Consider the following 13,133-nt stretch of genomic DNA (forward strand, 5'->3'; position numbering starts at 1 on the left):
TGCTGCACACTATATACACACAAATCTATACATGCTTTAGCATATAGACACATTTACCCCAAGGGAGGCAAAGGCACACACAATAGATACATACACAAATGCTCAAGACACCAATACATGCATACACAGAAATACACACACATACACACAAGTGCACAAAAAAAAGCCAAAAGCCTTGTGGCTACATCGCCCTCTTTCCTTCCCTTCTTTTAAACTTTAACCAGAGCCATTCCCTACAACAGCTGAGGTTGCCGCATAGCAACTGGTCTGACCACCTTAGCAACAGCAACATAATCACTCATTTGACCTCTTTATGGCAGCAAAGTAAAAATGAAACATTTATTGTACAAATTTAGAGACTGGCTTCAGTTCAAACACTATATCTGTTCTTAAGCACTGTTATAATGTTGTTGATTTCTTACATGAAAAAAGTTACCTGAAGTGTTGCTTTAAAGAAATGTTCCAGAGTAATGTTCGACAGGTTTTGTGTTTTCTAATCATTGTGCAGAAAATTACTATCAGATCGGAAAACAGTTCTTGCCTCCAGCAAACCTGGGTACTCAGAAGATTGCCTTTTTCAAATCTTTGAATTGCAGGCAAATTGGGGCAGGTATGGTGATGCTAAATTGCATTTTCCTGTTTCTCTGCAGCTGCTTTTTAATTTCCCTCGTGTGTATGCATGTGTGCCCTCCTATCACCAAACCTTCTCCAACCTGACTAATAAATTGTAATTATTCTCGGCTGCTCCTACATGTAAAAGTGGTAAGTTGCTTAAATCTAACAGCGTTCACCCTCAGTCAACTTTGATAACAAGATCCTTGTTACGTTCAAGTGTTGTAGTTGATACAGAGACAAAGGATTTGATACTGGACAAAGAAGTAGGAATGGAATAACACCAAACCACAAATGTTTCACACATACACGCCGCTCAGCTTCACTCTCCATGAGTAATTCTATGTTTTGCTTCTGAGGGAAATTGGTGCACTTTGGCCATAATTGTTTCAAAACTGCTAGCTAATTATGACCTTTTGAAAACAAAGTGTACAGATTGAATGTGACATTTTGCTGTGCCTGCAGAACATAAACGCCCTATTGCACTGGCTGTAGCCCAGTAAAACCTAATAATGAAAACAACCATGTCCTAACTGTTGCTTTAACTGAACTGGATGGCTATTTTCACTCACTGACCCATAGACTGAAATACTAAGAAGCTCACATTCAGTACTCTCATAGATTGTGTTTTGCTTGTGGTATTGCTCATATTAAACAACATACCTGTCGCATTTTGACAATTTTAAATGTATTTTTTTTCCCCCATTTGCTTATTTAAAATATAAAAATTGCTAAATCATAATCATAAATATTTGAGCACGTAACGGCATAACAGTATAATAACATTTACATAGTTACTGAAGATAAAATGTGGAAAATTAAGGGATAGTCTATCCTGAAATAATTTTATAGTTCAAACATAAATCCCTTACTGATTCAGAAAGAAGAATCCATAACGGCCAAATGATAAAGGCAAAAATGACAGGTTCATCTTCCGCATGAAAGTTTGCTGTGATAGTTATGAGGTATTGCAATATAAGTAATCTGCCAATGACAGGTGGTGTTCTGCACAAGCTGAGTTATGATCACTCTCTCAGAACTGGCAGCCACAGTCACTGCCGCCTGACAACCTCTCTTAGCCAGAGAAAACAAATGGATTTCTGGTTTCTGGTGATCAGTGTCTTTTAGGCAGCAAACAGCAGCAAGTGAGGCAGAGGTAAATGTTATAGTGAAGATAACTGAGAGCAGGGGTTTGCCACTCATCAGACAATGATACATTCACCAACAGTTGTGAGAGGGGCACTCTGTAGTAATTAATGTTACAGAGCCATGGAATAGATTATTGCTAGCATTATGTTTCCTTTAAAACATATTTGATCGGTGAAAATTAGTTATATTGGATATAAATTGTATATAAATGTAATTCCTAAAAGACAGGGTTGTGATTACACTACTGATGTGTCTAAGAAAAGACACATTTTCTCTCCCTCTCTCTCTATCCCTCACACACACACACACACACACACACACATACTCAGAAAAAGAGAGCAAGAGAAAGAAAGAGAATAGTCTTTACCAGAAATAGTTCCAGCCTACTGCCTGTCACAGTGCATGGATTTCAATGGAGCATATTCAACCATATTCCCACCATCTGTCATGATGATTTCAGAAGAAAAACACATTTTTACAACTAAAGCTGTACTTAAATCATAAAAGACTGTGTGTGTGTGTGTGTGTGTGTGTGTGTGTGTGTGTGTGTGTGTGTGTGTGTGTGTGAGTGTGCATGTGTGTATTTGCGCATGTTATGTTCCCTTAATCCTCTGCTACCATCTAGTGGAGAAAATACAGAACTAAATTGTAAGAAAGCATAAATATAATTTTGCTGAAAACCGTTTGGTCAGTAATCTCAGACGTATTGACTTGTCAGAGCGGGAAAAGCTCAGGTGCTACTAACAGTTGTAACGATGGTAGCTCTGGTCTGCTAAAGTGTCCCTGTAATCAGTGACAGCGTGGCAGTGACCCAGCAGACACAACACCAGCACCCGAACGCTGAAGCAGCTAAATTCAGCTGTTATCATTTTGATTATTTCAGCTTGTCTTGTGAAAAATGTAGCTGAAGTGAGTTTGAGGATTTGTAACAACAGTAACACAAGCATTAATAGCTCTCTTTCTCACTTACCTTCGGGCGGAGCCAGAAATGCTTTTTCCCTCTGTTTTCAGCCTTTGTGCTAAACTAAACTAACAGTCTGCTGGCTGTAGCTTCATATTTAACAGACAGACATAAAAGCATACAATCACACCACATCTTTCACTGCTGCCCACTCACTGACCTTTTTGAAGCTGTAATTTCTCACCGTTTTTGCTTTTATAAAACCACATTGCACTTTTTGCCCTTTTGCTCTGTTGTTCCTCACTGACCTTATTAATAGTTTCAGCGCTTGCCCATTTGTTTCTTTTCTTTGGTTTTTGAATTGGTCTCACATTTATTTCCAGGTTGCATTAAAAAGTCTTCAAGAGTCTCAGATTTGCACTTCAGAAATCTGCAGATAGCCTTTTTCCCAGCTGCTCAGACACTCTCTGAAACTCTGGAGAGTTTGGCCTGCCTTCTCCTGACACTGAAATAAAACAGAGTGGTTAAGGCCATAGAACTGGAACACAGCCATCGACAATACTCTGTTGTATTTCACAGTTTAGCCAAATCATCAATGTGAGATCGCTGTATTAAATGACCAAAGTTCAACATGTCCTAAAGGGTCCTTCAGTCCCATTCAGACAAACCAGAGATTTTCTTGAGTCTAAACACATGTTGGAATTGAAATCTTTTATTTGTTCCTGAAGCATTAGTTGTCTTTGATTCATGTTTAAACCTTGGCCATCATTGTTTAAACATGTTTTTACAAAGCTGGACACATCACACATAATAAATTCTTCCACCGCTCTTTGATCAATACTCTTGATTTTGTAAATGTAACATCATGTTCTTCTGTCTTTACTCATCAAATGATAAAACGGAGACGGCTGAGACCTCTGGGCCAAATCTGTTGCATGATTAGCTACTTGTGGTCTTCAACATATCTAACACAAACTTTAAAACACTCCAAATATATTTTTTTTATTTTTAGAAAGTACTTGAGCTTGTTCCCTGAGTGTCCAGTGGGTTTAACTAGTTTGAAGGTCGATAAAATGTTTTCTTTGTATCATAATATTATAATAATTTTATAATTCCCATAGAATAACATAGGGACATGCATAAAGTTGTTTCATTTATAGGACAACTGAGACAGCTGAGTCTTCTGAATCATTTTGCACAACACAGTATGTTTGACTTTGGCCTTCCTTCCCCAATCAGTCAGTCATTTAGTTCATTAATGCTTGACCAGACTAGAAAAATATAAAAACTGACCCATTTCACTGGGAAGCAGCTGGAAAAGCTGGAAAGCACAACTTTCTGATTGATCAGATCTGCAGAGGTGGGTGATAATTCACTGTGAGTTCATGACACATCCCTTAACATCAGCCACACTGATTCTGATTCATGATATTAGTCAATTTATAAAATATAGATTAGTGAAGCTTTAAGGCACTGTTGTTAACAGAATTACACTGCATGATGGTGACACTGGTCTGCAGTTCCTCTCATTACCAGGAGATGGCACTGCAGCTGTACCATGCAGAATAGAGTACACTAATAAGCTTGGATATGGTTTCTTATCTGAACAGACTGTTGCTGGTACACATGAGACCACCAAATAATTCTTAAATATCAAAATATAATTTAAGATATTTCTTGTGCAGTTGACAAGAAAGTGTCTGAACAGTCTGAAGCTCTGATGAGAAGAGCAGCGCTCAAAGGGGCCGGGAAGCTTTAACAGTAAAGATCTGTGACGGGCCCTTTGGACAGACATCTTACAGTAGGAAAAGAAAAGACGTGAATAATAAAATTAAAGATGACTAAATTCTATTTAGCTGCTTTCAGTTTCATGGCCCAGGTATTGTGCGTGCTGACTCACTGCCATGGCCTACTGGGACAATTGAACAGAACAGTCATTGTTAATGTTATCAGTAACACCTGACACCTTTGCGTCTGTTTTTTTTTTTTTGTTTTTTTCTTTTTTCTGACAAATCTAAATGTCTGGAAACAAGGCCTGTTGTCATGGCAGTTTTTTTATTTTTCTTTGTTTTTGGTTGAGAGAGAGAGAGGAAACTGTAACTCCCGTGTGAATCATACATGAACAACTATTTTTTATTTATGTAGCCTATTAGTCTATCTAGATACTTGTCAGTGCAGCAGCACATCTCCAGCAGCCAAATGAACTGCAGAGGTGTGTGAGAACAATGTTTTAAAGGCATATCGGTGTAATAACGTTGAAGTGCCATGAGGTGGCAGACTCGGTTCACAGTATGACTTGGAGCAAACTGACCATATATGCATGAGGCTTCATGATTAGAATAGAATAGAAAATCTTGAAAAACAGTGTATTCCTATAACAATCTGTTCCTATACTACTACTATTACTGCTGCTGCTACTACTAAAACAATAATAATTATTATTTAATAATAATAATAACCAACCTAACTTTTTCACAGACTCCTCTGGTTCCTCTCAAGGTGCCGTGGAGGGGGGGGGGGGGGGGCATTTCTGTTCCTGACAAATGATTTAAGTGGATCTGGGTTCATGTCCCCCTCCTCACCACCCTAAACCGCTCCAAATTTGTCCAGCATGTTCCTGCCCACTGATTGGTCCGCTCTCTGATTGGCCTGCCCTCTGATTGGCCGAAAGTTCGGCGCTGGGACAGTCCGTCGCCGCAGTTTGTTTTCTCGCCTGCGGCTGAAGTCTGGACGCCGAGCCGCTGCTGGAGGCGATGTGGATATGGTGTTCAGCTTTGCTTTTTAATTTGGCTGCAGAGTGACATACACAGGCGAGAAATGTAGATGCAGTTTTTATTTCCCTCTCCCTTCCTTCTCCCGCTGCTGTGGCTGCTCTCCCCGGTGGACTGTCACTCAGAAATACTACAGCCTGCAGTTTCACTTTTCACGTGTTTGACTTCAGCCTATATATCTTAATTTTTTTTTTTTTTTCTTCACATACTCTCGGTAAGTTTTGACCAGCTTTGTGTACTTTGTCAGAGTTATTCAGGCTGCTTCCAGTTGCTCTGTCTGTGACAGACGCGTCTCTTCACATCGGTAAATTCTTGTTAATTTGAATGAGGAATTAAGTTGTTGAAATCATTCAAGTCATTGGGAAGGAAGGGAATACGTGTGCAGGTAACCAGCGGGGAACAGACTGGAGACATCTCGAAACTGCTGGGAATTTTCCTGCAAGTCGACCTTATTAATTAGCCAATGTCAGGAGAATATTTACATGGTCTAACCCCAAGATCTCAACGCGTCTGTTGCGCTGTGTAGAGAGTCTTCAATGAACTTGTATTTGTATTCCATTTGTTTTTCAGCTGCTGAGTTTTAATTTACTATGAGAGCGTATTGAAGTTTGCTTTGGACTCAAACTTGTGTCATGTTCCTATAATCTTCACTGGTAGCTACTAATCCACAGAAGCTGCTACTTAAGGAGAAGCGTTGTAACCTTCCAGTGCTCACAAGGTTTAGATTTATGAAGTGGTCACAACTGCAGACAACACATGCACAAGGTGGATTATTAAGGGAAGGGTAACGTGTCTTACTGGATGGATGAAAACAGGCTTTATGACAATTGCATTCAAGTTTGTTTCATTAATTGCTAAGTATTGATTTTAAACAAGTGTTGTGTTTGAACAGATTAGACCTGTAGTCTGAGATCATCCTACTGCAAACAGTCAGAGGTTGCAGGCTTTACTCCGCTTTAAGGCTTCTTACTTTTTAATATTCAGCCACTTTCAACTGCTTTGTATGAAATTATGGAATAATAGCTATTTATTGTTATCCTAGGAACATCAGTAAACTACTTAAATGCAGTTAAACTGTGGCTAAACCTGTCTGTGTAGGTTGAAAATCTCCTCAGGATTGTCACAGATCAATTATCCTGAACTTTAAAGTGTGTAGCAGTTTCTGGTGAACTGAGACGCTGAGGTTGACGGAACCTGATCAAAGATACAGCATGTGAAGTACTGAAATAAGACCTCATAAGGTTCAGGGAAGAATTTATGTGGCGGAAAGATTAAAACCGCTGTAAGGAGAGACATATGGACAGGTGGACGGGATAAATCTGTAAGGAAAACTGTTTGATTTAAAGGAAATCTCTGCTGCTGTTCAATAGGACAGATTTATGGTGGTGTCCACGCAGTGATAGTTTGCTCTGACTCCCGTGGACTTCTGCAGATCAAGAAAATTGCAGACACAGTCGACCTAAGACAAGAGATAAACATTAAACATTTTGGAAGTGAGTGCTTCACCTTCAGCATATCCTCTCACTTTTGAAAGTTCAAGCTGATTGTTTTTTTTTTCTGAAGATCCTCCAAAAAGTAGTTAAACACACTAAACGCACTCATCTTGAGAGGCACATGTGTTATTATGTCATCTCTGCTTTAAATTCAAGGCAGGTTTTTACATATTCACCAGCTATGAGCGTAAATAAGGATCTCTCACTTTATAAGCAACTTCGTGTTTTTTTTTCTTTTAATTTTCTGTCAGATCAAAGAGGCAGAGCATCCTTCTTCCTGAAAATTAAACCAAAATGGAGCTTTTCTGGGTCTGTCTGTTTCTGGAGATGATCCTGATGTCCACTGCTGCCAGGGGTGAGTAACAGAAGCACTGATATCAACAGAGCACTATGGTCATTTGTACCGTCAGTGAGGCAATGGCATACAGTAAATCACTGCAGCTGAAAAGTCTTTCAGAGATTCATTTGACATGGAGTAATTTATTGTAGTGAAATCTTCTGTTGTTGGATCCTTGCTATGTTGCTGTCACATTACTGTTCCAACCACAGGAGTTTTTTTTTAATCCTGTGGTTATGAAACATGGTCCTTTGATTGCTGTGACTGTCTGTGACTGAAGAGACAGCAGTGTTATTAAAGCAAAAATCGGGATTGGAGGACAATAGTAGTTGCGGGATGTACCCCCTCCTCTTCTTTGTCTTTTCTGTCACTTTTTCTCTGGAACCACTTTAATTGTGGACTTTGAAAAGCTTTGTGCCTCTTTGTTATCCGGCATGGGTACATTTGCTCAGATTTTTTGATATCTGCAGACACTCGTCCTTGGTTGAACTTCACATAATGAATGTTTTTGCCCTTGAGATAGTCGGTGAACTTTGACTGGCTCATTATTCAGTTACTGTCAGGTGGCCTTGGGAGTTTCATACTCGTGTTTTTTACCTCCTGGTTATTTTGCGAATGTGCTACCATGTTGGTTGAAGAGTAAAATGTATTATTCCAACTCAAAATACTCAAATAACTTCAACATCCCCACAAGGAACTCAGTGATTAAGGTCATGTACATAGCAGTACCCTCAGCGCTCGACACGCTACCTGATAAACATAATAAAATCAAACAACAACAGCTACAGAAGCTGTACATAGATGAGAATGATCTCCAGCCTGCAGGCATTATGGGCAGACGGTCACAGAGTTGGCGCCCATTCCCAAGATCACACCGATGATGAGTTTTCAGCGGGAACAAAGCTGCATTCAGCGAGGCGAGGCCGAGCCAGCGTGCAGACACAGGGCTGAAAGTAAACACAGGGTCATAGACCGCAAAGCGATGAGATTAGATTAGCCTATTAGGGATGTTTGCTGTGCAATGCCACAGCATTTCCTCCCCCTCACTGCCTGCAGTCTGTCAATGGAACCAGGGCAGGCAGCGGGGAGAGACAGAAGGTGGGGGTAAGGGAGGAAGGGAGAATAGAGGAGAAAGAAAGAAAGAAAGGTGAAGGAGAGAAATAGGTGCCAAGGGATCCTGGAAACCTGTTGTAATAATGGATGACAAAAGAGAAAGAAGTAAAGTTGGGAAAGGAAAAAGGGAACTTAGGAGAAGGAGTAAGGAAGAAAAGGGAGAAATGGGCAAGGAAAGGAAACATATTAAGGAAGGGGATGTGAGGAAAAGGGCAGGAGAGCATGAAGGACAGAGGGAACAAAAAGCCTTTATGTACCTATTAGAAACTGAAGTGCTAATGTTTGTTTCTACATTTGCTTGAGGTAAGTAATTTAGAGCAGCAATAGAAAGCCTTCATTTTTAACAGCGGTCAAACATAGACAGTAGATAGCAACCTGGGTTTTGGTATGTTTTTATATTTATTTTGGAATTACATGGTTTGACCATGAAGAGGCAGCTGGAAGACATCTCTACAGTGCGGTGTGTCTGCGTGTATGTGTGTTAAGAGAGGGATGCTTGGTTTAGGTGGTCCTGTCTGAGGTTCATACCATGAACTTGTGGTTTTGAGTAATGCAGCCTGTCATCTGTTCTGTCTGTTTCTCATCTTTAGCATTCTTTGGTTACAATTTAATATTGAACAGATGAATTATCTGAAAAATCTACGATTAGAATACCAGAAAGTGCAATTTTCAGCAGATGTTTTTTTTTGTTTGTTTTTTGTTTTTTCACCAGGAACTTGCAGCAACAATTACATGTACATTTTTACATAAAACCAGCATTTCTCACATAAAACTATGCAAGTCAGAGGTGCCAAGATCAAGCAAAATAAATCACTTCTCAGCTGCAACAGCCCAACTTGCTTCCTAGTCTGTTATTGCCAGTTACTTGATTTCCCCTGAGATTGTCTTCTCAGGCAGAGATAACATCCTCAACAACTTTCACTGAACAATTGCAGCTTATAACTTCGCATTGTGTAAATGTTAAAGCTATTTCTTAAAAGTTGCACATAAAAGACACAAATTGCATTGTTATTTGTCAGAAAAGCTTTTGCTAATTCAGAGGAAAAGTATAGTGATCCATAGCGCTCAACCTTTGGCCACTGAGCAGCTTTACTATACAAGTAGTAAGGGCTTTGTTCAGTGGCACCTGAATAATATATGTTGATGAACAAACAACAAATCTGCAGCAGCCCACTATAGCTGAAATACATAATCCCCTAAATGCCATAAATATCAGAGGGACCAAGAAAAGAGCACAACTCAAACTCTTTACACTAAAGATCTGCAGAAAATGGCCTCGAGGAAGGTGGGACAACCTGGATAACTGTCTCAGTCCTTCAGCAGGGTGTGGGTCAAGTGTAACTGCACAGAAAGGAAAAACTTAAGATAATTTGATAAATATAAAACTGTGGCAGAATATTTATTTCGTCAACCAGACACTGCATCGCTCACTGCAATCAGTCAACTAGTTCCAGCAATATTGCTACATAAAATAATTCATATCTCTTTGGTATATTACTGTTAATGGGTAATGAAAAGTAAGACAAACTCGTGATAACAATTTACAGTCTGTAAGTTCAAAATTGTATAAAGCGGTTGACAGATTTCATAGGAATGATTGTAAAGACACTTCCTCTCACTGGCCGCTTTGTTGCATTCTCCACTGCTCTTTTCATTTGTGACGTCATTATTACTGAGATGTCCCACTTGAATATGTGCATCGGAGGTGTGTTGCTCAGGGCAACTGCGGAAACAATGAACAATAAAAAGTTAAATATCATCAGACACACTAGGACATTTAACATTGAAAAATGAACTTTTCTGTGGCATGGTCTGTCTGGGCATTCCCTTTTCCACAAAACATTCAGTCATAGTAAATGTAAGGGAGCTATTGTTGAAATCCAGGAAGTTATGTACCTTCATAAGTGCTCTAAAATGACTGCAGAGTACAGCATAGCTACACAACACAGCAAGTACAGTATGGCTTGTTTCAATGAAATGGCAGCAGCACAGCACATGAATTAATAGACACAAAGAAAGGCCAGACAGTTTATATGATTGTTGCTGGAACTTCCTTTTCCCTGGGTGTCCTTGGACCTGAGCATCAGATGGCACTGAAGTCTGTTTTCCACTGTTAGTGCCGATTGGAAGCAGGGACGTTGGAATGGCTGCACGGCTGCATCGCACAGAGATGAAGAGAAAAATAAGGAGATGTAGGGAGAGAAACAGGACAGAGGGAGTGGAAGAGGTAAAGATACAGATGCAGATGAAAGTAAAAGGGGAAGCCATTCAGAAGAACAGGGCACAGACAGACACACAGAGATAAGTCCAGAGATACAGACACAAGTTAAAGATGCAACATTTATGTCTTTATTACAGCAGATGTCATATAAACTGCACTCCAGAGGCTTACACAACCACACTGTTTGTGCTGGCGCCTGGGCTGTGTGTGTGTGTGTGTGTGTGTGTGTGTGGTTGAGCATGAGACTGAGCAGCTGAGAGATTAGCAGTCTCCCCTCTTGGTTGAACAGCACTGAGCCTGAATATTGGGGTCAAAGACTTGTAGTTGGCCAGTGCATTCTGGGCTACCTGCTGCTCTGGACAGAGTTAGGTTCAAGTGCATAGAATTTCATTCTTTTTACACTGTTGATGGGGTAGATTTATGAGTTTTATAGTTTTCTAGTATTTTTTCAGTAAGCATGTGTTAATCAGTGACCCAGTGTACTGTAGCTGTTTCCCTGTTTCCAGTCTTTATGCTGAGGTAAGATAACAGTATGAGGGTGGTATCGCTCTTTTCATCTTAATCTCAGCAAGAAAGAGAATTAGCGTATTTAGCAAAATGTTAAACTATTTAACTTTAAAATCAACAGCTGTTGCTCCAAGATACAGCATTTCCATTGCATGTCCATCGTCGTGTGGTGGTGTATTTTTACCCTGTGACAAATGTAGATGAAGTAATATTACATTGAAACATTTCCACTGCAGCTGCAAGTACATTTTCCAGCTATTGTAATAATGAATTTCAAAATTTGGTCATATCCCATCAGAACTGTAGCAACTGTAACAGCTTCCCTCTTGACTATTTTTTTAACAGCATTGAGCAGTCTCACAGCAAAAGCCATTTTAGAAAGGACTTGGTGCAGATGAGGAACAATATAATAAGAAAGGATTTGGATTTGCATGGCTGTGTTTGTGCATCCCTAGACACACACACACACACACACACACACACACACATGCTTGTACTTCTATCTTTGTGAGGACACTCATTGACATAATACATTCCCTAGCCCCTTACCCTAACCATCACAACTGAGCGCCTAACCCTAACCCTGACCCTAACCTTAACCTAAACCTGATTCTAACCATAACTCTAAAACCAAGTCTTAACCCTCAAAATGTGATTTTAAGGTGTCTCAAAAAGTGAGGACCGGCCAAAATGTCCTCACTTTCCCAAAATGTCCTCACTCTGTTAGTAAAATACTTTTTTTGGTCCTTACTATGTAGCAAGTACAAGTACACACACACACACACACACACACACACACACACACACACACACACACACACACACACACACACACACATAATTGTGCATGTGATGTGAAATGCCACGTGTATGTCTGATGGTTATGTCAGCATGTCAGATGATATTTACATAAGCCAGCTGTGTTAACTGGTAAAACAGCTGGAGCAGGGCGGAGAGGATGGTAATAATTTGATTATTAAAGTCACAGATCACAGAACTGTTTGTTCTGTGATCTGTGATCTGCAGTGTGTGTTGAAATGACCTCCAGCATGTTCACATCTCTCTTGTCTGCCTCTTGTCTATCCACGATCACTGGAAGTAGATTGAGAAAAGAAAGGATATACCAGAGATGAGATGATGAGTGTGGGTTGTGTACACGGTTTCCTGATGCACTGTTCTGTCTAAACAGTTGAATGTTTTCCGGGTGATTGTGCTCTATAGACCACCCATTATTCGGAGGAAGGAAGAGGAACAGACACAGAGATGAGAGGGTTCATTTGTTGTTGTGCTAAGTGTAAAGAGCCACAAACATTAAAAATACATCTTCCTTGCACTGAAGCTGCCAAAAGAGAGAAGCACATGGAGGAGAAGGCAACGTCGTCACTGCAGACAAAAACAGAGAGACAGTGCAGGGTGTAAACAACCGCCAGCACAGATGCTGGAAATGTATACAACTAGAAGACACTACCCATAAATATGACTTAACATGTGTACACAGACACACACACAGCCAATAATAACTTAACAACCCCCTGTCCCATACACTCATTACTGGGGAATGTAATTAGCATGCTAATGCTAACAATTATGTGTAGGCGAGAACTGTGGTTTGGTGAACAGGGCAACAGATAAACAGCAGAGCTTGAAACTTTTTCAAAAAGTAAAGGATGGCTAAATAGCAAACAAACAGATAAGAGTTGGACTACATCTGACCATCATTTTCTTTATTTACTGTTTATTCTGTTGATAAATTGATTAATCATTTGGTTTATAAAATATCCATGGTGATGTTTTCAACAATCTAGCTTTGTTTAACCACCAGTCCAAAGTCCAAAGATATTCAGTTTGCTGTCATAGTAAACAAGGAAAATTAGAAAATATTCACATTTGAGAAGAAGGAACCAGGGTTTTTTGTGCCATTTTTGCTTGAACTGTTTCTAAAATGATTTATTAAACAAATTGTTACAGATTGATTTTCATCAATTAGTCAACTAATAGTTGCAGCTCTAGCCTTGACTTGAAGTGCACC

General features: G+C 39.8%; 1 protein-coding gene across 2 annotated transcripts in view; it reads left to right on the forward strand.

The window, feature by feature from the left end:
• The first annotated feature begins 5,365 nt into the window (after positions 1–5,365).
• Positions 5,366–13,133, forward strand: part of fgfrl1a (fibroblast growth factor receptor like 1a) — a 68,712-nt gene continuing 60,944 nt past the window's right edge. The window contains exons 1-2 of one of the 2 annotated variants that reach the window (XM_071457424.1): positions 5,366–5,647; positions 7,178–7,281. In XM_071457424.1, the coding sequence (XP_071313525.1) occupies positions 7,221–7,281 (61 nt within the window). In that variant the 5' untranslated portion in view covers positions 5,366–5,647; positions 7,178–7,220. Of the gene's footprint in view, positions 5,648–6,904; positions 6,927–7,177; positions 7,282–13,133 lie in introns of those variants that run through there. The other variant, XM_071457425.1, reaches the window with a different exon arrangement.

This window comes from Trachinotus anak, unplaced genomic scaffold (genome assembly GCF_046630095.1).
Source record: "Trachinotus anak isolate AG129_WGS33_773 ecotype Australia unplaced genomic scaffold, CSIRO_AGI_Tana_v1 ptg000021l, whole genome shotgun sequence".
Classification (NCBI taxonomy): domain Eukaryota; kingdom Metazoa; phylum Chordata; class Actinopteri; order Carangiformes; family Carangidae; genus Trachinotus; species Trachinotus anak.